Source organism: Guillardia theta, assembly GCF_000315625.1.
Source record: "Guillardia theta CCMP2712 unplaced genomic scaffold GUITHscaffold_15, whole genome shotgun sequence".
NCBI classification, from domain to species: Eukaryota; class Cryptophyceae; order Pyrenomonadales; family Geminigeraceae; genus Guillardia; species Guillardia theta.
The window spans coordinates 40,764-67,684 of NW_005434659.1; the positions used below are offsets into that span (position 1 = coordinate 40,764).

Consider the following 26,921-nt stretch of genomic DNA (forward strand, 5'->3'; position numbering starts at 1 on the left):
CCTCTCCTCTCCTCCTCTCCTGCATGTGCCTCCTCTCCTCCTCTCCTCTCCTCCTGCCCAAGCTCCTTCCACCACGCGTTCTCCTGGTTGAAGTGATCGCTGTCCACCAGAGTATCTCCTCCATGTTGTTTTCTTCTCTCCTTTGCCCGGTCGCCTCCCTCTCTCGTCTGCTATGACTCCACTTGCTGTCCTACTTTCTATCTTTTCTGCCTCCCTTCTCTCCAAGTCTGTTCTTTTGAGCCTCTGAAACAATTCCTCACAGACCTGCATGAAGACTTGACGTTGTTCTAGAATTGTTTCACCGCCATGGAAAGTGATACAGACAAATCTCTCTCCCCCAGCCGTACAGGACGGAGATCCACTCTTCAATCACGAGCGTCAAAGGCATCAGTCAAATTGTCGTTAGAAGACTTCGATGAGGAAACAAACCCTGCTCCCTACTTGAACACCCCGCGGTCACTTGATGCTTGCTCTCGGCAAGGAGTGTTGCCAGAAGAACTCATGTACAAGAGCAAGAGCTCTTTCGGAAGCAAAGAGACTCCCTCTCGAATCCTACAGCTGCGCTACGAACACTATGAGAATGCAAGAAAGATGAAGCTCGAGGCGGTGATGCGAGAGTACAAGAATATCAGAGATGAGAGCAGGAAAAGACTGACCCCCCGTCAGCGGGAGACAGGAGATTCTTCACATCGGAGTGCCACTGTGAGCGTGAGATCTGAACAAGACGAGGAACAGAAAATGATTGAGAGCATGCATCGGCAAATTGAAGCGATGAAAAGGAAGCAGAAAGAAGATGTTGAGAGTATGCTGCTGAACGAATTCAAAGCCGAACGTCTGCGTCAAATTCACGACGAGAAGATGGCGGAGAAGAAGAAGAAGGAGCAAGCTTTGCTGGACGAGAAGAAGCAAAAAGAAGCTGAATGGATGAAGGTCGGTTGATTCATGTTGTTCAGCTCCGTGACTCTGATGGTGCCATGTTGTCAGATGCAGGCTGCGCGTGAAGCAAAGCGGCGGCAAGAAGAGGCGGAGGAGGAAGCAAGAATAAAGCGAGAGATGGAAGAGAAACTGCAAGAAGAGAAGGAGAAGCGTCAGAAGGCAGAAGCCGAAGAGCGTGAAAGACGAATAGCAGCAAAAGCAAAAGAGCAGGAGCGCGCGCAGAGAATGGAGTTGCTGAAGAAGAAGCAAGAGATGTACAACAAGCAGCAAGAAAGGCAAGCAGAGGCAAGACGTCAAGCGATGGAAGAAAAGGACAAGAGCAAGATGCAAGCGAGAGAGGAGATGCGAATAGCAGCCATCAAAGAAAACGAAGCAAAGAAGCTGCAGATTGAGGCCCGCGTCCAGGCAGCAAAAGAAGCGCAGATGGCAACACTGGAACGACAAAGCTTGTTGTTTGCAGAGAAAGAGCGCAAGGCAGAGGAGAAGAGAATTAACTTCGAGAAGCAGCGAGTCGAAACACAGGAAGAAATTAAGCGAAGAGCAGAAGCCAAGGCGGAGCATATCAAGAAGGTCATGGACGACATGGCAGTGCGCGAACAAAGGAAAACAGAAACCTTGATGCAGAGAGAACGAGAAGCCCAAGAAAGAATGAGAATCTTGCAGGTCCCTGCTCCTCGTCTCGTTCTCATCAAGATATTCCCGCCATGTCGCACTGTCACTGACTTTCTGACTTCAGGAGGAGCGCGAGCGAGAGGAGGAAAAGAAAAAAAAGCAAGGAGAGGAGAAACAGGTCAAGAATGTTCGCTGGTCCGTCCTCTCTTACCATATGTGCGGCAGGCGTTGCTCGAGGAGAAACGATTGCGAGCCCAGGCAAGAGGCACGAGTTGATGTCAAACCCTCTTCTTAGGATGTTGCAGGAAGACGATCTCAAAAGAAGGGAAGCAGTTCTGGCAAAACTAAAGGTCACCTCCCAACCCCCCCATTCTCTCCTCTCCTCTCCTCTCCTCTCCTCTCCTCTCCTCTCCTCTCCTCTCCTCTCCTCTCCTCTCCTCTCCTCCCCTCCCCTCCCCTCCCCTCTCCTCTCCTCTCCTCTCCTCTCCTCTCCTCTCCTCTCCTCTCCTCTCATTTCCTCTCCTCTCATTTCCTCTCGCTCATCCCCTTTTCCTATCCTCTTTGTTGAACTTACCTTGAGACGCAACAGGAGCAAGAAGCGAAGATCTCAACCTTGCAGGAGTTCAAGAAAGAGGTGAATTTTTTCCTCACTTGCGCGTCTGACGCTGTGGGGAAGACGCTGGGCCCACAGAAGGAGTTGGAGAAACAGAAGAGAGAGGTGAAGGAGAGGAGAAACAAGAAATGTTGGTGACGATGCCGCAGGAGAAGTTGGAAGCGAAGCGGAAGAAAGCGATGGTGAGAGAGTCTGTGAAGTTGTCAATCTTTGACTTGTCAATGGACCAGCACGATGAGGAGATGCGGAAACAAGCAATCATCGAGAAGCAACAAGAGCATCAGGAGATCTTGGAAAAGCTGCAGGAGCAGCGCAAACAGGTCACGTAGTTATCTCATTTCAGTTTCCAGTCCTCTTCGTCGTTGTCTTTGTCCTCCTTATCACCTCCTTGCTTGCTCCTCACAGTCTCCTCACACCTGTTGGACAGGAGGCCTTGTTCTTGCAGGAAGTGGAAAAGCTCAAAAAGCAGGAGAAACAAGAAGCTGTGGAGAGGCTCAAGAGGATGGAGGCCTACAACAGAGAGATGGTGCTGTTGCCTTCTCCTTCCCCTTCCCCACTCCCTTCTCGTCATCCTCCTTTTCCTCCTCCCCCCCTTCTTCTCTTCCTTCTCTGCTTCTTCCTTGTTCCTCCTATCGCTAAGTCTCAGCTGCAGGTCCTGAAGAAACTCGAGGAGGACAACAAGAAGACAGCAGAGCTGCAGGTGGAGGAGGTGATGGATATTGCGGGCATGTCACTTTCATGCTCGTCAGGCCCGCAAAGAGCGATTACAGAAAGAGAAGGAGAAGATCAAACAGGCCCAAGAGCAGCAGAAGCGGGTGAGTGAGGCTTTGTTTCTTTCCTTTTGCTCTTTCTTCTTCGTTTCCTCTTGTCTTTCTCCTATCTGGTTTGCCTCTCTTGTCCTCTGCTACTCGTCCTGCCTTCCTCATCCTCTGTTCTCATTTTCATTTCATTTCTTCTCTTTCCTCTTCCTTTTCCTTTCATTTCTCACTCCAGCTTATCTCCGTGCGTCCAACAGGCGATTGCCGAGGCCCTCGAGAGACTCAAGACAACTCGAAAGTTGACTCACTCCTCCTCCTCCTCCTCCTCCTCCTCCTACTGCTCCTCCTGCTCCTGCATCCTCGACCTCGTCCTCGTCCCCGTCCTCATCCTCAACTTTCTTACCCTCCTCATCCTCAACTTCCTTGTCCTTCTCATCCTTCTCCTTCTCTCTTGCCGCTCATCTCTCATGCTGCCCTCACTCTCGTCTCAGGTGGGAACCTCCTCCTGGCATGGACCTCGAGATCGACGTCGCAGACCTGCAGAGACGCGTACGAGCGAGCAGCTGCGACCTCTCCCTCCTCACCTGCTGTGCGTCAGGTGGATGAAGAGCTGGGTTCGAAGAAGCCGCAAACTTCTAACACTAGAAGCTCCTCCCGCGTCAGCGTCAACCCCCGTCCAGCTGGTCACCAGCCGGAGGAGTCTGAGGACATGGAGAGGTTTCTCTTCTTCCTCCTCCTCCTCATGCCATCGCTGACCAGCTGTGGGGCAGCTCGGGGGTCGAGAGGAGAGGAGGAGGCAGGAAGAAGAAGGAGAGAGGAGCAAAGAGCGCCCCCCTGCGCGAGAAAGGCGAGGGCGAGCAAATGAAGAAAATCAGCGTCGTGCTGCCTTCCGAGCCCGAAGAGATCGAGACTGAGAGGAGCGGGACAAGGGAGAAGCCAGAGGGAGCTGGCAAAAGAGTGGAGGAGGAGGAGGAGAAGGAGAAGGACTCGATGGAGCATACGGATCGAGAGGAGGAGGGGAGAAGGTCGAGCAGGCGAGCAGGAAGTTCAACTCTGCGAGGGAGGAGGAGGAGGTGAAGTTCAAGGTGGAGGAGCGTGGGACAGAAAATGTCAGTTTCGACGTGAACCTGAAATCCAGCAGAGGAAAGTCGGACGGGCAGAAGAAGAGGAAGAAAATGAGCGTGCAGAAGATGAAGCTCAATGACCTGACAAAGTCTGCGTACACGGTGAGACAGAGAGGATCGGGAAGGATGGAGCAGGGAAGACTTACGAAAGACTGACGGAGAGGAGGAGGATCAGTAGGAGGAGGAAGGGAACGAAGAGGGGGAGGAGCAGGACGAGGACGAGGATGACGAGGACGAGGAGCAGGAGCAGGAGGATCAGGAGCAGGAGCAGGAGCAGGAGCAGGAGCAGGAGCAGGAGCAGGATCAGGAGCAGGAGCAGGAGGATCAGCAGCAGGAGCAGGAGCAGGAGCAGGAGCAGGAGCAGGAGCAGGAGGATCAGCAGCAGGAGCAGGATCAGGAGCAGGAGCAGGAGCAGGAGCAGGATCAGGAGCAGGAGCAGGAGGATCAGCAGCAGGAGCAGGAGCAGGAGCAGGATCAGGAGCAGGAGCAGGAGGATCAGCAGCAGGAGCAGGAGCAGGAGCAGGAGCAGGAGCAGGAGCAGGAGCAGGAGCAGGAGCAGGAGGAAACCTTCGTATTAGTTGTTTTGAAGGTGCAAGCAGTGACTTGATTGTGTTAGAAGTCGTCGGGGAATCACCGGCACGAGGATCACAGGCAGTGGAGCTCGCAGAACCTCTGGCTGAGTGATCAACGGCTGCCGAGCAACGCCAAGGCCTTCGCCATGCAGCTCATCGACGAGCTAAGGTGAGGAGGAGGAGAGGAGCGGGAAAAGAAGAGGGGGGAGGTGGAGAGTAGGCAGAAAAGGGAAGAACATCCAGATAATGTTGTGGAGAGGGCGATAAAAGTTGCTTTCAGACGACAACAGAACGAGCACTTGCTTGTGATCTTGGAGGAAGAACAAATGAAAGAAGCAGGTGATGATGATGATGATGATGATGATGATGATGATGATGATGATGATGATGATGATGATGATGGTTGTAGTGGTGGTGCTGGAGATAATTTGGACGCAGATCGGATGCTTCGCTTGGAGGCTGTAGACGATAATGCTGAGGAGAAGGTATCACGAGGAGGGGGAGGGCAAGGGGCAAAGGGGAGGGAAAGGAGGAGGGGATGGTTAGGGAGCAGATTGGAGAGATAAGTCGGAGGAGGGAGTAAGGCTGCCGCTTGCCAGGAGCGGCTGGAGGGAGCGTTCGCAGTTGAGAGATCGGCAGCATCAGACCGGATCATGAGGATAACAGCTGGTGAGCAGCTGGGCTGTTGCGCTAGATGAGCTGAGAAATGTCGCAGAGCATGACATGATCCTGAAGCAGAGGCTCGCTCAGATGGGCCTCTCGCTCTAGCTGGACTCCTGCTGGGATTCGAGATATGTAAAGTAAAAGGACAAGGAGCTCATGCGTTTTCCCAGCTCCTCCCGTAGTGGGAAAGCGGGAGGGAGGGGATGAGGAGGAGCAGGACACAGAGCAGAGCAGAGCAGAGCAGAGCAGAGCAGAGCAGAGCAGAGCAGAGCAGAGCAGAGCAGAGCAGAGCAGAGCAGAGCAGAGCAGAGCAGAGCAGAGCAGAGCAGAGCAGGTGAGGTGAGATGAAATGGGAGGAAGAAAAGAGGAAAGGAACTAGACACTTATCACCCCCATGTCTTTATGTCAATTATCCAGATGTCTTTATGTTCACCTTCCACGGCCTGCGCAATGTCCCCTGGAATGAAAGCATGAGGAAAACTCGGAAGGCAGTAGACGAGAGGAGAAGCGAAGATCAGGTAGAGGACAAGTCAAGAGGGAGAGAAGACAAGGAGGGCAGGAGGCTGAGGATAGGACGGAAGGCGAGGAGAGAGGCAGAGAAGAAGAACATACGGTTGCTGTCGGGTTCTTCACCCACTGGTAGCATCGATCCAAGGTCTGATGGAGGTAATTCTTCCTGCTCATCCGGTACACCACACAGATTCTCCTTCTCCTCTCCTCCTGGGTCTCCGAACGCTCTCCCATCGCCTTCAGCGTCTTGGCGTCCTCTTGCAGGCTAGTCGGGCAGGACGAGAGCAGCTGCTGGCAGAGCTCGATCAGCGCGTGACCGACGCGCGTCTCGTGGTCGCGGGAGAAAGGAACCGTCTCTCCGATGTTCAACGCACACCCCTGGACCTTGAAGGCCTCCAGCTCCTCGTCCAGCAGACACTTCGCCTGCAGCAGCATGCCTAGCCCGTCACTCGCGTACCCGCCGGGGAAGATGGCGTAGTCTTCCTGCTCCTCCTCGGAGATGTAGCTGTACCGGCGAAGCGCCGCCATCACTAGCTCAGCGTGAGTGTTGGGAATCATGAATGCGAAAAGGAGGAAGGGGAGAAGGAGGGGGGGGGGGTGGAGAAGGGGGAAGAGGAGGATGGAAGACGGCAACAAGCAAGCCGATTGAAGGGTGATATTAGAGTATAGAAGTCTCAAGGGGAGGAGGAGGAAGGTGGAATGTAGAAGAGCTACCTTCGTCCTGCTTCACCTTGAGGTGCTGCGGGGTGGATGAGAAGAAGGAGGAGAGGGCGAGGTCGACTTGAGCGCGAGAGAGGAGGATAGCATCTGACTCGAGACTCTCGTACGCACAACCGTGATGGCACAGGACATCGTCGTTGGAGATCCACCCAAGGCTGACTCTGACTTGCTCCCCCTCCTCCCCCTCGTCTGATGTCAAGACCAAGCGCTCCCCTCTCCCCTCCACCCTCGAGCCCTTGGGGGCCGTTCGCTGGAAGAGCGCCAGGACAGGAGCGAAGTAAAGTTTCCCTGCAGCCACGTAGCTGAAACTTCGCGCCATGGCGAAGCATGGCTCCATGGTTGCCCGAGGAATGGTGCTAACTGCAGGATCCGCAAGCTTCTCCTCCATCCAGACCTTCTCCTCCTCCAGCCTTCGCTGGATGTCAGGCCACTGCAGCTCCGCGATCTCTTGCTGCGACCATGTGTAGGGTAGATCGGGCGCATGCGCGACTACCCCCTCCAGCTCCATGCCCTCGTTCGCGAGCTTCACTGCAAGGTCGACATGGGAGGAACGCAAGTCACGTCCTATGTCCGTCTGAAGGCAGTGGCGCTGAGGGATGGTCGCGAGCTCCTCTCCTCTGCCGGTCTTCCCTGTCCGCACGAACGAGCGGAGTGAGGGAGAAAAGTCCAGGAGAGGCGAGAAGGAGACAGAAGGATACTGCTCTACTACATCTAGCATGCTCTGAATCTGCTGCTGCTGCTGCTGCTGCTGCTGCTGCTGCATCTTCATATCGCACATGGCGGCATGGCAAGGAGCTCGCTTTGTCCTGTGTACGACACTCGTCCATGCATGTCCTCCTCCTCCGCTGCTCAGCAACACGAGCATGAGCGTCAGTCGACCCGGCGTCGCCATGGCCGCCATTCACTACAAGCTCGCCTCAGTATTTTAGAGGACAGCAATAACGAGACTAGCTAGAGGGAGGGAGGGAGGAGAGGCGACCGAGAGGAGGAGGGGAAGGAGGAGGAGGAGGAGGAGGAGAAGGAGAAGGAGGTAGGAATGTAGGGCGAACAGAGAGCTATAGGAGGCAAGAGGAAGGAGGAGGAGGAGGAGGAGGAGGAGGAGGAGGAGGAGGGGGGGGGGGGGGTAAGAAAAGGGAGGTATCTAATGCTTCATCGCAGGATTTATGCACTAGCCCCGAATGGCTTCGCTCAATCCCACGGCACCAGTGCACAACCAGCGAGTGAGTTGAGGGAGGAGGAGGAGCAGGTGGGTGACCGTCTACAGGGAGGAAGCATCCAAGCGACCCTCGTCGGTCTGGTGGACAAGCGACTGATGTATGAGCAGGTTAGTCTGCCTTCCTTCCTTCCTTCCTTCCTTCCTGACTGACTGACTGACCGACTGACTGACCGACCGACCGACTGACTGACTGTCGCAGCTCATGCATGCCTGTCGCGGCATCGCTGGTCTCACCGAGCAGAAGCTCCTGCATCGCGAGTCGGTTTATCGCGCAGCTCCTCAAGGGCCTTCTCAAGGAGCCTCCACCACTCGCAGCAGCTACCAGCTCAGAGTCAGACTGGGAAAAACATCGACAAACGAATCAGGTTCCGGCTCCTCCTGCTCCAGCTCCAGCTCCTGCTACTGCTCCTGCTACTGCTCCTGCTCCTGCTCCTGCTCCTGCTCCTGCTCCTGCTCCTGCTCCTGATCCTGCTCCTGATCCTGATCCTGATCCTGCTCCTGCTCCTGCTCCTGCTCCGGCTCCGGCTCCTGCTCCTGCTCCTTCTCTTCCTGCTGACTTTGAGCTCCAAGGAACAGACAAATTTGTGCAACCCATGTCGTTGCTGTGCGTCGGGGATCCTGTGACTGCGTCGACACATCCCTTTCACCTCGTGAAGTTCTGTACAGGTTCCGTTCCCTGCCAACTTGGAGAAGTTCCTCAAGTCTGAGGACGGGTTGCCCCTTCCCCCTTCCTCCTCCGCGACTGACGTAGAGCGCAGGAAACGTCCTTTACCGAAGCCATCCATTCGGAGAGTAGTGGAAGTGAGAGGAAGGCGGGGAGGGAGGAGAGATGATACCTGTGAGCAGGTAGACGTCGGTCACACTTGCGATGAGATGCTCAAGCTTCTTGGGTTCGAGACCGATTTTGTCTTTATCCGATCAGGCCAGGTGTCGTGCATGCTGTCTCTGCCGCTGCCTTGACGCGCAAGCAGCAATTCTTCTTCGGGGCTCAAGATAGATGCTCCGTGATGATCTCGGAGCTGCACAAGCTGCAGTGAGATCTGATCTTGATGTTGATGATCCTCAGCGCCCGCAGGTCCTCTGAAGCCAACAAGACACAAACACAACAGGTAAAGCTGCTCCTCCTCTTGTCCACCAGGTTGACTTCTGCTGCGCATGTCAGACACCCAAGCTCGAGACTGACGTGCAAGGGAACCCAGTAGACAACATCTTCCTCGTCGAGGCGCCTCCTTCTCTTCCTTGTCGCTTCCTCGTGCTAACTCCGGTGAGCAGGTGCTGGCGCAGAGCCTGGACGACACCATGCCGAGGTCAATCACTTTAGATGTCACCACGACCATGTCTCCTTGCTTCATGTCTCCCCCTATGCCTCCTCCTATTCCTCCTCCTATGCCTCCTGACCTCCCGCACAGTGTGGAAGCTGCCGTTCGTGAAGTTCTCTACCTCGGCGAGTTTGCGGCTGCTCAGTTCATGTCTGACCCTCTTGCAGCTGACAAGCTCAGCCCCTTCGTCACTCTCAACACGCCCGACGACACGCAGCCGCAGCTACCTGGCATGGTGGGGATGCCGAACAGGATGTAGAGGAGGAGGGGAACAGCTGGGAGGAGGGGAACGAGGAAGGAGGAGAAAAGGATGGAATAAGAAGTTTCAATGAGATGAACACAAAATATTATGACATGTGGTTGCTGCCCACCAGCCGTCCTCGTCCCGCAGGGTTACTGTCAAGCAAGCTGTTGGCGAAGCTCGACGCGAGGATGTTTGCATAGTTCTCCTGCGTGCTGCTCGGGTGCTCGCTGCGCAGGAACGAGTCGTAGGTCCTCGGCCTGCTAGGCCTCAGCATGGCCGCCGGCTCCTCTGTGCCATAGAGAGCCTCGAACTCTGACACCACCGAGTTGTCAACCTCTGACGCCTGCTCAGGCTCGGGCTCGGGCGGGTAGTCGTCGATGCCTCCCGTCTTGAGTCCCTCCATGAAGATCGAGGCAGCCGACGGGTAGGGCGACAAGGTGTCGCTCGTCTCCTGCCCCAGGTACTCGTCCTTGGAGACCAGCCGGCCCTCGAAAGGCAGCACGTCCTCGTGCGGGTGCAGGTGCCGCAGGTAGTTGTCGCGCAGCCGCGTGGCGATCATGCCGAATGACTTTGACTTGGGGATCTTCATGGCGATCGCCACCTGCCGCCACATCCTCCCTCGCTCAACTGCCTCGAAACCTCCCAGGCACTTGACCTCGTGGAAGAGCTGGTAGAAGTCAAGCTCTCTCCCTCCCGCGCTGGGAAACTTGAACGGCTCCTCTGACTTGCTCGTGATCAGCTCCTTCCAGGACGCGAACCATCGCATGCGGGTCTCGTCATCGGTAGGGTAGGGCTTCACTTTCTCCTCCTCCTGGCTGCTCCCCTGGCTCGGGGCCTGCACCGGTGCCTGGTTGAGCACAGACGAGAAGTTGGGGTACTGAATCTCAGGCTGCTTGTAAGTCGATTGCGCGTACCCGGCATAGATGGCCGGCATGGCGATGACCTGACTCGCTGTCGTTCCTACATGCCCGGCAGCCGGGGGGCCGAAGAGCTGGTAAGCCCATCCCGAGAGGACAGGATGCCTAACGACATCTTGGGGAGGGAGGTGCCAACGGTTGATGTCAGCCTCTAGGTGATGGAGGTACTTGAGGTAGTTGTCCTTCAGTCGCGATTCAGCCATGGAGTGCGAGACTGGAATGTCCACGGCTAGAGCCACGTCCCGCCATCTTCGCATCTCCTGGACCTTTTGAAATCCTCCTAGAGCCATCACTTCGTGGAAAAGAATACAGAGGTCCACAGGCTTCCCGAGAATGATCGGGTTCTTGCGGAGAGAAATTCCTTTCGACTCGCAGAAGTTCTGCAAGTCATGCTCCCACTTCTGCCGTGCCACTGGGGTTATATACATGATACTGCGGTGCGGATTCGGAGGGACGTTTGGGATCCAAATCGCCGGCGGGTGAGCACCAGGCAAGACTTGAGCGTAAGACTGCAAAGAAGAATTTTTCTTCTCCTTATCTGCAATCTTCGACTTGGGTTCCTTCGCCTTCGTGCTATCAGCGTCAGGTTGCACGAAGCCTTCGGCCATGTCAGCGTAACTCACGAAGCCCAGGCGTTCCACTCCTGTCCTCTTTCTCGGCCCGAACTCTTTTTCATTCTCACCTGCAGGGTCAAGGTATCAGCTCAACGGACTCAAGCACAGGGCTCGTCACCTTCTGTAAGCTTCTTCTCTGCTTCAGGCATCAGCTTATCCCAGAAATCCGGATCGTTGTAGTCCAAGTCTGCCTCCTCTGCAGCCTTGGGGACAAAGCTTGCGGTAGAAAACGTGTTACACCCTCTGTCTTGTTTGTCAACTACTTTGGTGATTCTGCTGCTCAAGATCGATTCTATGTCTTCCTCGTTGAAACGATTGCTTTCTTGCTCGGCATCTTGGTTGAAGAGCGCATATGCTCCGTGTCTGAGAAGTCGTTCCAACTCTTTCTTCTCTTCCTTCGAGGTTCTCTTCACTCCTGCGATCTGCTTGCCGGAGATGACCGCTCTCTCCAACCCCTGCTTTTGCGATGCTTTCTCGAACATCCGGCGCTCGTACGTCTTAGCCGTTATGAATCTGTAAATCTTAACCTCTCGTGTTTGCCCGATACGATGACAGCGAGCTTGAGCCTGCAAGTCATTCTGTGGATTCCAATCACTATCAAAAATTATAACAGTGTCTGCTGTTGTCAAATTGATCCCGATGCCTCCAGCCTTTGTACATATCAAAAACACAAATCTGTGCTCCCCAAGTTCGTTGTATCGATCGATAGCGCTCTGTCGAGCGTTTCCCCGTATCCTGCCATCAATTCGCTCAAAGGGAAAACTCTTGGCACGCATGTAGTCTTCGAGCATGTCCAACACCCTTATGAACTGGCTGAAAATCAATGCCTTGTGTTTCTCAGCGCGGAGTTTCGGAAGCATCTTATCCAGCAGGACCATTTTACCGGAGTGTCTGATCAGTTCATGCATTGGGTCACTTGCAGTTGATCGGCTTCTGACTTGTTCCTCAACACCATCAACGAGGTATGGATGATTGCAGCATTTCCGCAGCTCCATTTCCACGTTTCGAAGAGCTGGAACTTGAACTCCAGCTGCCCCCCTCTTCAACCATTCGAAGTTACGTTCAAGGATCGACTTGTAGGTCGTCCGTTGTAATTGTGACATCTCCACCTCAACTATGATCTCTTCTTTCGGTGGGATAGAACGCTCGACGTCTTCCTTGTGCCTTCTGAGCATGTACGGTCTCAACTCTTTGCGAAGTTGCATGATCTGATTGGCAGTTTCCACCACGCCGAACTTGTTTAAGAAAGCGTCAACATCATCAAATTGCTTTGGTGCCAAGAAATTTAAAAGACACCATAATTCTTCCGTGTTATTCTGAAGCGGGGTACCTGTCATCAAGATACAATGGGCTTCGTTTTCGGGATTCGTGCAAGGAGGGATTGTCTTGAAGGATTTGAGTGTTGTAAAGGTCTTGCTATCTTTGTTCTTCAATCGATGTGCCTCATCGACTATCACACAATCCCACGGCATGTCAGCCAGATTAGCTTTGTTACCGCGCTCATCTTCCTTCATCACGATTTCCCAGGTCGTGATCAACACGTTGAATTTGTAACAGTCGTTGATTCGCTTGCCCTTTTCGTCATAGTAATAAAATTCATGATTGATGAGGATTTCCCTAGAATCTTGGTTTCCGTGAAAAACGATTGCATTCAGGTTTGTCCAAGCTTCGAACTCTCTCAACCAGTGCGGGATGGTTGACAAAGGAGCCACAACCAGGAATGGTCCCGTTCGATTCCGGCATTGGAAGAGCCATTCCAAGAAGCCAACGGCTTGCACAGTCTTACCTAAACCCATCTCATCTGCAAGAATCGACCCCCTCCTCTGATACCAATTAAAAATCAGCCAGTTAACACCCTCTTTCTGATATTCTCGCAAAACGTTTTGATCTTTGAACTGACATTCACTAATGTATTCCTTGATTTCATCTTCTCTGCAGATTCGCTCTACCGGTGGTCGTTTCTCCCTCTTCCTCTTGTCCCTTGGTGGAGGCTTGCTGAACTTGTTGTGCTGAGCGATCTTTTCCTCTGCCACAACAGAGCCAATGGATTCAATGATGCTTTCTTTCCATTCCCATGTGCACTCGGAGTACGGAAGATTCCTCCACTTACAGAAATATTCCAAGGCTTCTTCTCCAGAATCAATCTGTACGATTCGAGAGGCGACGATCCTTTCAACCTCCGTAAACGCGGGATCAAAGTAATTCCCATCGCGGTCCTCTACTTCGAATTGGATGGAATCAAACCATTTCGACATGAAATTATTCAATCTCACTTTCCCTCCTTCAGCCAAGATATCGTTTTCAGTGACCCAAGATGTATGCAGGTAACTTTTTTCTCGCCACTTGACCAAAAACAATGCAACTTCAATCTCTTCATTGTTCTCAGACAGTTGCTTCTTCATTTCCATGCCCAGTATTTTATCGATGTTGTACTTGCACTGCTCTTGCCCTTCACGGTCCAAAGAATCTATGTCGACCATCTTTTCCTCTTCTTCACTGCTATTGTCCATATCGACTGACTGCTTGCTTCTGGAACTCGTTTTTGACCCCTTGCGGGAATTCACTTTACCCTTTTTGACCCTCTTTGATGTTGAAGCGACCCTAGTCTTGGGCTCACGACTCCGAATGGAGGGGTGTTTCGGCTTGCTCTGCTTTTGGCTGACCTTTTTGATGGACAAATCTTGTCTGTGTCTGATTCGATCACTATTTGAGTCAACCCACTCGGTGTCTTCCTCTGTCCCACATTCAAACTGCACGAGGATTTGCTCGTTGTTCTGTCGCACGATGAAAGCGTCCCACCAGTCTCCATCATATTCGAACTCGACGGGAATCCTTATTCTTCCGCTATTCTTCTCTATCCATTCATCTTCATCGTCCAAGCCTCCAACGTAGTGCACAAAGACCAGGTCGCCCTGAACCTCGAGTATGTTTGCCTCCCACCATTCGCTCTCGAACTCCACCTCTATGGCTGTGCCTTCAGCAAACCATTTAGAGGCAGCAGACTCGATCTCACTGCCATTGTCCTGCATGGGCTGAAATAATGGCTTCATCCGCTTGTTCGGCACTTCGACGTCGTCTTGGGATTCTGCTGCATCTTTGGAGCTGATTCTCTTTCCCAGAAAATTATCACAATCTAAGACAACCATCAGACATCTATATCATCTACGAGAAAGTTCTCACCTGAGGAGCTATCATCTTGAGCTTTGAATGTCGTATCATTGCGAAATACAGCGGAAAGAGGGTCATTCCTGCATTTCAATCAAATCGATTGAACTCAATGGAGTGTTATCGTACCGAATGGATGAACAAAATTCAGCATCAATACGATTGGGAGTATCCACTGGTGTTGACCCAAAAGTCGACTCAAAATAATCATCATTCAACATCTTGGAGTCGTAACCATTCGAACACATTTGGTCATTCCCGCTCCGCTCCATTTTAGCTTTGTTTAGATTGGCATCTCTGGGTTCGAGTCCCGTAGAATGCTTGAATACGGAGAGGTATGAATGTTCTGATGATTGGATCGTCCTAGGAAGCCTGTCGTCAAACGCCTCGTCGTGCGAGCCAACTGCCTTGGCTCTCTGCATTATTCCGCATTCCCATACAAGACAAACTTGTGAATAGCCAAAGTTATCATCAACAATATCTTACAGGGTTAGTGACATCAGAATTGTTCGTATAAGCAATACTCTTTCAGTCAGAAATCGTCATCTTCCAAAGATAAAGCAACTATGACTGGACAGGTCACTTTAAAAATTCCGAGGGAAGTTCCGCTTTTGTTCTCAAGTAAACAGGAGAATTGCTGATGGCAAGATCAATACTCGCCTGAAGTATGTGAAAGAATCATTTCCAGCAGCCTGCTTCTATCTGCTTCTCCTCTCTTCCTCTTCTCCCCTGCACACCTCCATGCACTGCCATCGTCGGCGCCTTCACCAAGGCAGCTCCAAAGCTCCACTTCTAGCCCCACCCTATCATCTTTTCACCCCTACCCCTTCTAAAATTCATCCCCACCCCTTACATATTTGATTTGCTTCAAATTTTTGGGAAAAATGAACTTTAAATTTCAATATGTTTCGTATGTATGAAATATTTTTACGAGAGGTTTGGCTGTGCCACCGGATCATCCTACCCCACCCACATGGTATCATCACCACCCCACCCGTAGCACCTCCACCCTGACATCAAATACACTCCCTGCCATACCTGTCATCGCACATCCCTGACAAACTCTTGAATGCTCTACAGGCCTTCATGCGGCGAGGAGGGGAGAGCGCAATGAATGCTCTCTCTCTCCTAACCCGATTTTCGTGTGACTGGCTTCAAGCTCCGTCTTCTTTCTTTCTGTTCGGTTTGCAAACATTTATTCGCTCACGGATGAACAAGCGAGTGCTAGGGATAGAGATCTTTGCTAGGAATAGGGATCCGTGGCAGCCTCTGAGATCTTTGGCTCAGCATGGCTTGTAGCTTCAGTGACTTGTCTTTTCTTCTTCGATTTCTTTTCGGCCTTTCGTAGCTTATGCTTGATCACTCCCATTGCGTATGCTGCTCTGTTTTCTACACCCCGCACATCGAGGCGAGCGCAAGTACGTACCGATCTCGAAGCAAGTTTCTCTGGTAAAGACGCAAGAAATTGAACGATTTCATCATCCACCTCCCCACGTTCCATGTACACTTTAGAAAGGAACTGTTCACCAGCATTCTTGACAGAAGGGCGTCGGCTCTCGTGCACACTTTCATCCGTCAAAAGTTTTGTAATCTCAGAACTGTTGAAACGCCTGGAATCTCTCTTTGCGAACACCCTGTCAATGATGCCTGACACAAGCTGTTTCCTCCCTTCCTCGTGCTCTGCCTTTGCCTTCTTGATACGATTCTTCCTCTTCAACTTGTTGCCACCACCTGAAGCTGTTCGTTCGATTCTCAACCTTCGGCCGAAGAAGAGGCAGCAGTCAAGCTTGAGGGCTTTCGGGACCTCGCTCTTCTGCGCAAATTGGATGAATGCGAGTCCACGATTGGTCTTCGTTTTCTTGTCTGTAAGCCAGCGTATTTTGAAATCCTGAAATCCCTTCTTTGTGAAAAATCTCTCTAGATCATTTTTGGTTGCGTTGTACGATATCTGACCAATGAACAGAGTATTCTCATCAATATGCGGTTTCCTTTTGAATCTTGCAACAGTAGAATTCTGTGACAACTTGAACAATTTTGATTGGCTCTCTAGTGCAGCTCTGTCACAACTCCCTCCGATAAGAAACAGTGAAATCCACATCAAATGCCACGAAAATTTGTTGCAACCGTTCACCATGGTCCTTGAGATTTTTCATCCAAAACTATAGAAGATATGGAAACAAGATCCGAAAGACTTGAAAAACATCGGCCCCATTCAAGATTCGGCCATAAAATACCAACAAACAGTCAACGGGATATGACGGAACACAGCGACTATATCAAAGACGAAGAGGCTTCAGACATTCGAATCAGGAGGTAACAAGGGTCTAGAGGTAACCTCTATGTTGTAGCAGGTCTAGCGCAGGAGCGTGTGCAGGGACTCTAGGCCAAGCCGAGCAACCCAGCGCCTGTCCTCCGACCATGCAGCGAGAGGCCTCATCCCTTCGACCCACCTCCCCACTCAGATCCCACCCGGCTTCCCGCGGCAATTTCCCGGGCCCGGCCACAAGTCAGTAAGCTCCAAACAGTTATTTGTGAGGTTGCCAAAGTAACGGTTCTTTCTTTTTACCCCTACCCCACTATCATTTGCACCCACCCATATATTTAGCAAATTTTTCTGCAGATTTGTTGGGGTAGCCTTGAAGCTTTGTACCCCACCCTAATGTGCTCTACACCCTCTTCTGAGACCCTACCCGGTCTATGGTACATTCTACATGTTCTGTTTGAGGAGACAGGGTGGGGTAGTTGTACAGTCAACTCCCTAAGACACTGACCCTACCCTACCCCACCCCCTGGTCGATGGCTTTCTACGTCTCCTTTTAGTACCAGACTCTCACTCAGAATTGATGTACCCCCGTGTAGGACCGAAAAACCACGGGTGATAGACTGTGGTCTGCTTAGTGTGTGTTAACTAAACTTGTCTATGGAACTTTGGGGTGGGTGCAGAGCATGCGCGAATAATTTAGTGGGGTGGGTCATGTTGATACAGGGTGCTCAGTGGTGCACAATTAGTTCTTGTGATGATGAATTTGAGGGTGGGGTGAACAATCCTCAAGTGTCATGGGGTGAGGTGGGCTGGCAATTGGGGGAGGGGGGTGATAGAATTTTTTTTCATGGGGGTGGAGTAGTGGGGGGTGGGGGGTAGTGGCCGCAGGCGCTGGATAATGATGAGAGGAAGAGGTCAAGGGGGAGAAGGGAGGAGCTTGGGAAGGAGGAGGAAGCATTTAGACATGAAGGAGGAGCGATAGAAGCTGTATACAGAATCGAGGCGCAAGCGAGGAGATTGAAGAGAGGAGGAGAGAATGGAGCAAGTGCGTGTCAGGAGTATTAGAAAGGAATGCTGGCTGGCGGGTGATCAATCAGATTCAGTGAGACTGGGTAAAAGGACAAAATGTAGATTTTGAGAGGTAGGAAACTATCTATAAATGTGCGTCGAAGCACCTCGAGAGCGTTGAGGTTGTGCAAGATATGATCGAAGGTTGACGAGCCCCTTTCAGGTTTTTGCGGGATTTGTGATTCGCGAGTCTTGTATCCTTGACCAGAAGGATATTTCTTTGATATCTGTGGAAGGACAGATCAAATTTCCTAGTCTTCGTAGGGAAACCTTCCAGAGAATCAGTTCAAAATGTCGCAGTTCCGTTCTGAAGAAATGCAGCTTGTGCAGCTGTTCATCCAAAGTGAAGCTGCACATGACACCTTGCAGGCGCTGGGGAGCTTGAATGATGGCGATGGCGCCATTCAGTTCAAGGACTTGAACTCAGACAAGAGCGCTTTCCAGCGACTGTTCGTCTCAGATGTTCGTCGGTGTGACGACATGCTCCGTATCATGAGATTTCTCAAGGAGATGATGGCGAAGGAGAAGGGCATTCGCAAGATCGATGCTGGCAGTAGGCTTCCAACTCTTCACGAGCTGCACGACCGTCTGATTGAGCTAGAGAAGGAGCTGAAACAGCATAGCTCTGCGTTCACCCAGCTTCAGAAGCAAGACAACGAGCTCCGAGAGCACAGCATTGTGCTCGAGAAGGGGGAGGACTGGTTCTCTTCAGCTTACAGCCGTGGGGTTGCATTCACCGCTCCTTCGACGCGTGAGGATGGCACGGTTGAGATGACTGCCATGGAAGATGGCATGATGGGGACTAGATCGCAGAGCATGCTCGGTCACATCGCTGGTTGCATTCCCAGCGAGAATGTGCATGACCTGTCGCTGACCCTGTTCCGTGCAACTCGCGGCAACATGCTTCTCCGTCATGAAGACATCAACGATCCTTTCCCTGATCCAAACACGGGTGAACCAATCCAGAAGTCTGTGTTCGTCATCTTCTTCTCTGGAGAGAGGTCTCGCATTAAGATCGAGAAGATTTGTGACTCGTATGGTGCAACCAAGTACAAGCTCCCAGAGGAGAGGGCTCAAAGAGACACCCTGAAGAACGAAGTTCATGATAAGAAGAAGGACATGGAAACAGTCCTGAACAAGACCCGCGAGTTCAGAATCCGCAAACTTGGAGACGTGAAGGGCAACATCGATGAATGGTTCGACTTTGTCATGAGAGAGAAGGCCATCTTCTACACTCTCAACATGTTCAACTATGACGTTACCCACAAGTGCCTCATTGCTGAGGGCTGGTGCCCGACAGAGGACATGGACAATATCCGGGAGGCACTTCGCAAGGGAACCACGATGAGCCAGGCGTCAGTGCAGACCGTGATCAATGTTGTGAAGAGTAGGGAAACTCCCCCCACATTCTTCCGCAACGCTGTGTTCGCCAAGGGTACGCAGTCGATCGTTGACGCGTATGGTATGGCGAGGTACCAAGAGTTCAATCCGGCAACCTTCTCCTTCATTACCTTCCCTTTCCTGTTCGGTGTGATGTTCGGTGATATTGGCCACGGCTTCATCATGGCATTGTGCGGGTTGCTTTTGGTTCTTTATGAGAAGAAGCTCGCATACCTTGCCAAGGATGAAATGTTTGGAACGGTGTACAAGGGCAGATACAACATCCTTCTTATGGGTATCTTTGCGACCTACTCTGGTTTTATCTACAACGAATTGTTTGCGGTCCCTTTGGAAATCTGGGGATCGACCGCCTGGTACTTTACGTCGTGGGCGATGTTGTTGTCCGACTCATGTTCTCCTCCTAGGTGCTCTGGTGAGATGGCTGAGGATGGATCCTGCATGGCGATCCCAGGTGAGGGACAGTTGGGAATGCGCGTCCTTGATGGGTCACTCGGCTTCCTGTAGGCACGGACCCATCGAAGCAAACACAGAAGTGGCTGAGAACCAACATCAACGAAGCTTTCGACCATGGCAAATCCACTGGAGCCGAGGTGCGTTGTGAAGCGCAGATGCGCAGCTGGATCTTCGACAGGAGGGTTTCTGACAGTGGGTTCAGGTTTCCTGGGAGCCCTACCCCTTTGGAACTGACCCTGGTTGGGCTCACACCTCGAACAAGCTCAATGCAGCCAATTCGTTCAAGATGAAGTTCGCGATCATTGCTGGAGTCATTCAGATGGTGGCCGGAGTTTGCACTAAGCTCATGAACACCCTCTACTTTCAGGTGACTTGAGCATGCTGCCTCGTGCTCTCCTGACGAGTTTGTGTAGGACTGGGTCACCTTGTACTGGGTGTACATCCCTGAGATGGTGTTCATCAATTCCATCTTCGGCTATCTTTGCATCTTGATCTTCACCAAGTGGACAACCAACTGGGATGCGACTTTCGTGGTCAACAACGACTTCGTGGTGTCGATCCCCCAGAGGTACTGCATGAACGACCTGAGCAATGTGCCCTGCTGGACTCCCCCCTTCAACCCCAGCAGGAATGCCATCTCGAGCTTGTCAAAACTTCCGAGTCACATGTGGTGCATGAAGAGCGACGCTCCCACCGCTGGTTGTGCCGTCTACAAGTACAAGGACAGGCTCATCGTGGAGTCCAACGTGTTCGGCAACAACACTCTCATCGACCCGACCATCTTCAACTCGAGGGCCTGCGAGTCGTCGGCCGCTGGTTGTGTCATGTGGAAGCAGTCTCCTCCTTCCCTCCTCGACTCGCTCATCAAGATGTTCATGGACATTGGAAACGTCCCGGTCGAGAACCAGATCATCCCCGGACAAGGCGGCCTTCAGGTCTTCCTGATCCTCTGTGCGGTGATTGCTGTGCCCTGCCTCCTGCTGCCAAAGCCCTACATCCTTAAGTGGGAGCACGAGAAGCAGTCGCAGATGGGTCACCGCCTCGAGGATGAGCACGACACGGAGCTCGGACCAGCTGGAGGACATGGCGGACATGGACACGGACATGGCGAGGAGTTTGACTTTGGGGAGGAGATGGTGCATCAGATGATTCACACCATCGAGTACGTGCTGGGCTGCATCTCCAACACCGCCTCCTACCTGCGTCTGTGGGCTCTTTCCTTGGCTCACGCTCAGCTCTCGGAGGTCTTCTGGGAGAAGACGGTGGTTGAGATCGGCCTGGAGTCTGCCGACACCATGATGATCTTCATCTGCATCGGGGCATGGGCTTGCTTTACCGTCGGAGTTCTCATGGGTATGGAAAGCTTGTCGGCATTCTTGCATGCCCTCCGTCTCCACTGGGTTGAGTTCATGAACAAGTTCTACTTCGGAGATGGTTACAAGTTCATGCCGTTCGCCTTCAACGACATCGGTTCTGTCCTCGGCGAAACTGTCGAATGAGCTCAATGAGCTTGCGGGCCTTGATGGTAGTCATGAAGTTTTCTAGATTTAATAGACACAAGGCTAAAGCGATCCTGTACCCTCCTCCTTGACGTGCTTGTCTTTGTGTTGGTGAACTTTCAGTCAGCTTCTTTGCTTCTTCATTCTACATGTCGCTACTTCAGAGAATCACGATTTCAGATGCTAGCTTGTAGTATCTCTGCGCTTGCTCTGCGTCGTTGAGGACCTGCTCCAGGTATTCGCCGTAGGCCTGCAATGGAAGTAAGAACGCTGAGGAGCCGGCGAGGATAAGTAGGCGAGGGGAAGACGTGGAACGAGGAGATCGAGGGATGGGGATGGCGAGGGAGGAGGAGGAAGGAGAGATTACCTGGAGGACTTGAGAGCACTGGGGGAGGAGGGAGAGGGCGGACTTGAAGTAGCCATGGACGTTGGGGTCCGAGTCTCGGATGCTCTGAAGGAAGTCCACGTAAAAGTCGATCACCGCCGAGTCCGACGGGTCCGCCTCGATGGCTCGCAGGAAGTTCTGGTTCGCGCCGTCATGGTCGTGCTGGTTGTAGGCGAGGAAACGCGCGTAGCTCGAGAGGTTGTAGGCGTGACGCGGGTCCACCTGGATCGCCAGCTTGTAGTAGTGCTCGGCTAGCTGATGATCCTCCTTCTCAGTCTCGAGGAAGGATGCGTAGTTCCCTAGGATGTCCGCGTTGTTGCCGCACTGCACCGCCCGCTGGAAGTGCGCGTCCGCCATGACGTGGTCGCCTCGCACCGAGTGAAGGAAGTAGGCGAACTTGCCGAGGGTGACGGCGTTGAAGGGATCCGCCTCGATCGCTCGCTTGTAGTAGACCTCCGCCGAGTCGTTGTCGTGCTGCACCTCAGCAACAAACGACGCATACGAGCCGAGGATGTCACCGTTCCTGGGGTCCTGCTGGATTGCGCGACGGAAGAGTGCATCGGCCTGCTCGTGCTCGTCTAGGACGGAGGACAGGTAGAGAGCGAAGGCGGCCAGGTGGGGCCCGTTAGTTGGATCTGCAGCAACGGCCTGCTCGAAGAGGAGACGGTTGTCATCGATCGCATCCTCACGAGTGCGCGAGCGGAAGAGCGCGAAGCTTGCGAGCACGCGAGCGTCTTTGTGCTGGCAGGCTGCCAGTGCCCTGGTGAACAAGCGTTCAGCCTTGTCGTCGTCCTTCTTGCAAGTCTCCATGAAATGCGCGAAGTTGAGGAGGAAGTCAACGTCCTCGGGGCAGAGCTCCAGCGATCGCTCGAACATCTTCTCTGCCTCTTCGTAGTCACATCGCACGTACCCCAGAAACACCGCAAAGTTGGCGATCAGCCCAGCATCAGCAGGGGCGCAGTCGACCTGAGAAGTCGTCAGGGTCCAGCAGGAGGGGAGCTGGCGGGCGATCACCGCTCGGCGGTAGAGGTTGTCAGCACGTTCGATGAATGGCGCCATGTCCTCTCCCTGCCTGCAGAGGCTCATCAGCAGGTTCGCGTACCCCCCAAGGTTCTCCGCCCTCGTCCCGTCCGCGTCGATGGCCCTGCAGTAAATCTCCTCCGCTGCCTCCAAGTCCTGCTGCGAGTGCGCCAGAAAGTTCGCATAAGCCCCCAGCACGTCGGCGCTATCAGGAGCGAGGGCGAGGGCTCGCTTGTAGAACTTCTCCGCCTCCTTCATGTCTCTCTGCACGTTCTCCGCAAAATCTGCTCGCATGGAGAGCACGATCGGGTTCTCAGGCTCGTTGCTGACCGCGAGCTCGAGTAGCTCGAGCGCCCTGTCCTTGTCACCCCGGACGTTGGAGAGGAAGGAGGCGAAGTAGGCAAGGTTGAGGCCGCTGCTGCCTTGAACTCCCACCGAGAGCTTGTAGTACTCCTCCGCTGCATCCATATTCTGTCGTACTCGTTCGAGGTAGACGGCATACCGGCCGAGGATCCTCGCGTTTGAACTGTCCGCCTCCACCGCCATCTTCAGGTACTTCTCCGCATTTTCTTGCGAGTTTTCGTCGCCGTCCATGAGGTAAATCGCGTAGTTGCTGAGATTCGTCGCATCGTGCGGGTCAGCCTCGATGGCTCGCCTGTAGTACTCTCCCGACTGACTGCGATCACCGCCAACGTTGGACAGGAACTCAGCGTAACTGCCCAAGACGACGGCATCGGAAGGGTACAAGCTGATTGCCTTGAGATACAGCTCCTGCAGCCCCAGCAGTCACTACCTTCCTCCTCTACCGCACGTCAAACCTCCGCTCCATCGCTGTCCTGCACCTGCAGCAGGGCCGAGGCCAAGCCAAGGAGCCCAACCACGTTCTGAGGGTCAGCGAAGTGACAACGACGGTAGACCTCGGACGCGCTTTCCATGTCTTGCCTCACACTTCACATCGTGAGCTCGCTAGCATCTCCTCCCACAGGACTCACCTGCTCAAGAACTCTGCATACCGGGCAAGCACCCCCGAGTTCTGTGAATCTTGGTTGATCGATCGCTTGTACATGGACTCAGCGGCGTCTGGGTCGTGAAGGACTTGCTCGAGGAAGAAAGCATACTCGCCCATGATCCTCGCATCATCAGAGATCTGCTGCAAGCGTCATGCCGGAGCAGCAGCGTACAATCGCAGTTCCTTGTTCATGGCATCCTTGAACAGCCTCTCCGCCGTTTGAACGTCCGACCGAGAGAGGAACGTAGCGAAGTCCAGCATGCACTCAACGTTTCCCGGCTCAGTCTCGAGACTTGTTCTGAAATGATAGAGACTTGCTTCATGCTGGTCCGGCCTGAATCTTCGGTCAAGTTCAGAAAACCTTGATTAATCAAGACCTGTTCCGAGCGAGAAACGCCGCGTATTTCCCTCGGATGAAGGGAGAGAAGTGTTTTGATTGAACTACCTCGTCATACAAGTCTTCTGCCAGATCTGCTGCATGACAGATCTCGTCCAGGAAGTTCGCCAAGCAAGCCATCGCCTCTATTCGTTGCTCCTCCGAGTGCTGGGGCTTCGCCGACCTTGCCTCGGCTACCAGCTGCCCCATCTCTTCCACATGCACCGGAGCACGAGCTCGCACCTTCTCGTACTGAGTGATGGAGCGATACTCATGCTTGCGCGAGCACAGGTGCCAGTGAAAGGTGTGAACCGAGCGAGGACAAGGATTGTCCAGACTGGTCGCCACCTTGAAGAAATCGTCCGCCATGGCACTGCGGTCATCGGTAGTGAAGGACAGGAAGCTTGCATATCTGCCGACAACAGAGCTGAGAGCACTCGGATCCGTCGACAGGGGAACGTTCTTGAGCAGAGACCGCAGCAGGTTCAGCTCGTCTTCGTCCCCCCTCATACTCTTCTGACGAGGGTCACTAGGACTCATCCTTGGCCTGTCTTCACGGCTTCTTCCTAGTCAGCGATGAAGTCCCTCCTAAGGCAGGCGTCTAGCGCATGTCCCTCCTATCCTCTCCTCCTTTCCCCCCTCCCCGGCTGTTCTCCTCCTCCTCCTCCCTCCCTTGCTCCCGCCCCGACCGTCCATCTTTTCTTGCCCCATCGGGGTCCACCTCATTCTTCCCCTTTTACACTGGTGCTTCACTTGGACCCATTAGATTACCACTCGCCTTTCAAGTTACCATTTCACGACGGTCACGGAAGTTTATGACTCAGGACACTCGAAGGCACTCTCAGTGATCGGAGGGCCGGGCTGGCCCGGGCTAGCAGTACACTAGGAGACTAACTACTTAATCGGGCCCGCTACTTCCCAGGGCAGCCTCCTCAGGCGACCTGCTGGAAGGCTGAGCGTCTCGGAGGTCACGGGGTCAAACCACTCACGGTCACTCCCATCACTTTCACAAACTCCTTGATGAACTCTGGATGCCCCGGCCAGGCTGCCGCCGTCACCTGCCCAGCAGGCCGTCAGCTGCTGGGGTCGACGGTCTCACCAGCTAGAGACCAGGTGGCCGTCGGTGACTGCCAGGTCGATCGGGTTGGCATCGACCCACTGAGCCCCCGCGAGCTTGCAAGCAGGCCCGACAGCCGGGTAGGCAGTACACTTCTTGCCGGAGAGCACTCCAGCTGCCGCGAGGATCTGTCGTGCTGTCAACGTCTCGGTCAGGTGGAGGGGAGCTGAGATGACCTGCTGGCCATGGCAGATGGACGCGATCGGCTTCTTAGAGGATGCGAAGTCTTGCACGAGCTTGATGACCTTGAGCTCACCTCAGAAACAACAGCTCAAGCCTCGTCCCACTTGCCTTGTCGTCGAGCGCGAGGTACTCAGGAGCTCTTCCTCCGGGAATCACCTGCGGGATGTTCAGTCGCCTCTGTCATGGCGCACGACAACGAGACCAATCCATCGTACTCCTCCGCTTTCACTTGCTCAAAGTCGGCGTTGAGAGCGAAATTATGACCTAGTCGCTTTCACTCGCCTGGTTCAAGTTTCCTTCGAGAGATCGTCACCAGGTTTCTCCGAGTAGCTGCCATACAAGGGTCAACGGAACGGGGCAGGCAGCGATCAACGTACGTTTGATCGCCTTCGAAGTCATGCACGGCTGTGCGGCAGACTGTTGGCAGCCGTCAATTCAGAAAGACGACAGGAATGTTCCTCTACCATCCCCCGACTTCTTTCCGGGACAGACGGCATGCACAGTGAATCCGTAGCTGCGAGCTGGAGTGACTGCCTCCGACGTGTAGTCTCGCAGGATACCTCAGGAGAGCTTGAAACGGAACCATAACTTCGTAGTCCTCCATGTAGTCCCCGCAGAGCACAAGGATCTAGCCAGTCCATCCACATGAGCAGGAAGCTTCTCCTCACTCTGACTCAATCACCTTCTTCCCTGATGCTCCAGACACTGTGAGCTTGAGCTGCGAGACGATCTGAGAGACAAACTTGGGATGTCCTAACAATCGGCAGCCATCTCAGTCACAGGCGCGCTCAGTCCAGCTCATGGTCACCTGGCCATGCTGCCGCCGTGACGAGATTTCCGTCGGTGACGGCGAGGTCGATGGGGTTCGCCTCCACGAAGTCAGCCCCTGGAAGCATGACAACCTCAAGGGCAGAGCAGGACACGAGTTTGACCTCCCACCAGCTGCTTTGCACTGAGGGCCGACGGCAGGATAGGCAGTACACTTCTTGCCCTTGATCACGTCGGCCGCCGTCAGAATCTACTCCTTGCATCAGCATCAACAAGGCCCTTCAACAGCCTCACCTGCTGCCCATGGCAGATCGACGCGATCAGTTTCTTCGAGGAGGCAAAATCTTTCACCAGAGAAATAACCTAGCGCTGTCATCAGTGCTGCTGCTTACAGCAGCTGTTTCCTCCTCCTGACCTTCTCGTTCAAGGCCAGGTACTCTGGAGCACGTCCGCCGGGAATGACGAGGCCATCGTACTTGTCATGCTGCACGTCACGAGTCAGCCCAGTCGACCTGATCTCCTGTGACTGACCGAGACGCCGTCAAAGTCAGAGTTCAAGACGAAGTTATGGCCCTAGAGATAAGACGTCAAGAGTTGACAAGGACCTTCATCTCCCACCCTCTTCTCAGAGTAAGTCTGATCTCCCTCGAAGTCATGAATGGCTGTCCTGCAGGAATCTCCTGCCTTCTTTCCCGGACAGACTGCATGCACAAGCCATTCACAAGGAAGGAAGAGCTCTGATAGAACTGACCTGTATCGCACTCAATGCCATAGCTCTTGAGCGCCTGAAATGGAACCATGACTTCGTAATCCTCCATGTAGTCTCCACAGAGGAACAGAAGTTTCTTGTCAGGAGCTCCGCCACTCATTCTCAGTGTATTGGTTGACAGATGTCGATAAGGACTGGAGAAGGACAAGAAGTCACAAAACAAGCAAAGTCAGCTAACAAATGTTATCATTGGACCGGGAGTTCGAGCGCAGCAAACCTGAACGCTACTGTTAGGCCGCGGGGGGATGAATTGAATCTGATATGTAACAACAAACAAGAGGGAGAGTTTTCCCATGCATTAGATCTGATATGTATCAACAAACGAGAAGGAGAATTTTTCCTGTCATTGACCAATCGCACGAGATTTCAACGAAGGACACGAATCATGTCATCTCTGAAATCATGTTGCCACGCCTCCATGCACATCACGTGTTGTCTCGTCACATGATTCACAGGATCTCTTCACATGATACAACCAACAACACGAAAAGTTCCTGGAGAAGCATGAAAACCCTCGGCAGACGCCAGCACCGTCGACAGCACCGCCGCCAACAAAGCAAGAAGCATACTGGTTTATAGGTTTATATCAATCAATCTAACGCTGAAATAGTCCGCTTTAAGGGATAA

General features: G+C 53.2%; 9 protein-coding genes across 9 annotated transcripts; 3 read left to right on the forward strand and 6 right to left on the reverse strand.

The window, feature by feature from the left end:
* Nucleotides 1-306: 306 nt before the first annotated feature.
* Nucleotides 307-5,383, forward strand: GUITHDRAFT_103915 (hypothetical protein; the record flags this gene model as incomplete). Its single annotated transcript, XM_005837025.1, has 18 exons — nucleotides 307-930; nucleotides 985-1,599; nucleotides 1,673-1,726; nucleotides 2,138-2,182; nucleotides 2,225-2,266; nucleotides 2,311-2,481; nucleotides 2,589-2,687; nucleotides 2,814-2,870; nucleotides 2,911-3,044; nucleotides 3,411-3,468; nucleotides 3,518-3,636; nucleotides 3,690-3,944; nucleotides 4,061-4,145; nucleotides 4,222-4,620; nucleotides 4,660-4,784; nucleotides 5,025-5,100; nucleotides 5,215-5,284; nucleotides 5,331-5,383. 18 exons carry the CDS (start codon nucleotides 307-309, stop codon nucleotides 5,381-5,383), a joined length of 3,081 nt encoding a protein of 1,026 aa, XP_005837082.1.
* Nucleotides 5,384-5,687: 304 nt separating this feature from the next.
* GUITHDRAFT_103916 (hypothetical protein) lies at nucleotides 5,688-7,409 on the reverse strand (the record flags this gene model as incomplete). Its single annotated transcript, XM_005837026.1, has 3 exons — nucleotides 5,688-5,735; nucleotides 5,891-6,318; nucleotides 6,503-7,409. 3 exons carry the CDS (start codon nucleotides 7,407-7,409, stop codon nucleotides 5,688-5,690), a joined length of 1,383 nt encoding a protein of 460 aa, XP_005837083.1.
* Nucleotides 7,410-7,686: 277 nt separating this feature from the next.
* Nucleotides 7,687-9,302, forward strand: GUITHDRAFT_135299 (hypothetical protein; the record flags this gene model as incomplete). Its single annotated transcript, XM_005837027.1, has 10 exons — nucleotides 7,687-7,728; nucleotides 7,773-7,832; nucleotides 7,924-8,055; nucleotides 8,391-8,437; nucleotides 8,483-8,525; nucleotides 8,571-8,651; nucleotides 8,696-8,757; nucleotides 8,800-8,833; nucleotides 8,887-8,988; nucleotides 9,009-9,302. 10 exons carry the CDS (start codon nucleotides 7,687-7,689, stop codon nucleotides 9,300-9,302), a joined length of 897 nt encoding a protein of 298 aa, XP_005837084.1.
* A 1,614-nt stretch (nucleotides 9,303-10,916) lies between these two features.
* On the reverse strand, nucleotides 10,917-13,847 carry GUITHDRAFT_67166 (hypothetical protein; the record flags this gene model as incomplete). Its single annotated transcript, XM_005837028.1, has 2 exons — nucleotides 10,917-12,713; nucleotides 12,768-13,847. 2 exons carry the CDS (start codon nucleotides 13,845-13,847, stop codon nucleotides 10,917-10,919), a joined length of 2,877 nt encoding a protein of 958 aa, XP_005837085.1.
* Nucleotides 13,848-15,667: 1,820 nt separating this feature from the next.
* GUITHDRAFT_58497 (hypothetical protein) lies at nucleotides 15,668-15,946 on the reverse strand (the record flags this gene model as incomplete). Its single annotated transcript, XM_005837029.1, has 1 exon — nucleotides 15,668-15,946. A coding segment is annotated over one exon (279 nt), but the record flags the coding sequence as incomplete, so codon positions are not given.
* A 1,659-nt stretch (nucleotides 15,947-17,605) lies between these two features.
* On the forward strand, nucleotides 17,606-20,739 carry GUITHDRAFT_161867 (hypothetical protein; the record flags this gene model as incomplete). Its single annotated transcript, XM_005837030.1, has 5 exons — nucleotides 17,606-19,068; nucleotides 19,120-19,166; nucleotides 19,220-19,305; nucleotides 19,371-19,535; nucleotides 19,582-20,739. The coding sequence occupies 5 exons, from the start codon at nucleotides 17,606-17,608 to the stop codon at nucleotides 20,665-20,667; spliced, it is 2,847 nt and encodes a 948-aa protein (XP_005837087.1). The 3' UTR covers nucleotides 20,668-20,739.
* Nucleotides 20,740-20,827: 88 nt separating this feature from the next.
* On the reverse strand, nucleotides 20,828-23,198 carry GUITHDRAFT_103921 (hypothetical protein; the record flags this gene model as incomplete). Its single annotated transcript, XM_005837031.1, has 5 exons — nucleotides 20,828-20,917; nucleotides 21,035-22,018; nucleotides 22,067-22,843; nucleotides 22,891-23,020; nucleotides 23,065-23,198. 5 exons carry the CDS (start codon nucleotides 23,196-23,198, stop codon nucleotides 20,828-20,830), a joined length of 2,115 nt encoding a protein of 704 aa, XP_005837088.1.
* A 33-nt stretch (nucleotides 23,199-23,231) lies between these two features.
* Nucleotides 23,232-23,997, reverse strand: GUITHDRAFT_103922 (hypothetical protein; the record flags this gene model as incomplete). The annotated part of the gene is made up of 2 exons (XM_005837032.1): nucleotides 23,232-23,415; nucleotides 23,459-23,997. The coding sequence occupies 2 exons, from the start codon at nucleotides 23,995-23,997 to the stop codon at nucleotides 23,232-23,234; spliced, it is 723 nt and encodes a 240-aa protein (XP_005837089.1).
* A 255-nt stretch (nucleotides 23,998-24,252) lies between these two features.
* GUITHDRAFT_85381 (hypothetical protein) lies at nucleotides 24,253-26,871 on the reverse strand. The gene is made up of 20 exons (XM_005837033.1): nucleotides 26,789-26,871; nucleotides 26,490-26,511; nucleotides 26,277-26,428; nucleotides 26,144-26,226; nucleotides 26,057-26,098; nucleotides 25,941-26,009; nucleotides 25,820-25,888; nucleotides 25,697-25,775; nucleotides 25,566-25,643; nucleotides 25,440-25,510; nucleotides 25,318-25,385; nucleotides 25,222-25,271; nucleotides 25,131-25,174; nucleotides 25,071-25,083; nucleotides 24,960-25,021; nucleotides 24,866-24,913; nucleotides 24,751-24,819; nucleotides 24,568-24,702; nucleotides 24,447-24,515; nucleotides 24,253-24,398 (listed from the first exon to the last, which is right to left on the reverse strand). The coding sequence occupies exons 1-20, from the start codon at nucleotides 26,859-26,861 to the stop codon at nucleotides 24,390-24,392; spliced, it is 1,305 nt and encodes a 434-aa protein (XP_005837090.1). The 5' UTR covers nucleotides 26,862-26,871; the 3' UTR covers nucleotides 24,253-24,389.
* Between the last annotated feature and the right edge of the window lie 50 nt (nucleotides 26,872-26,921).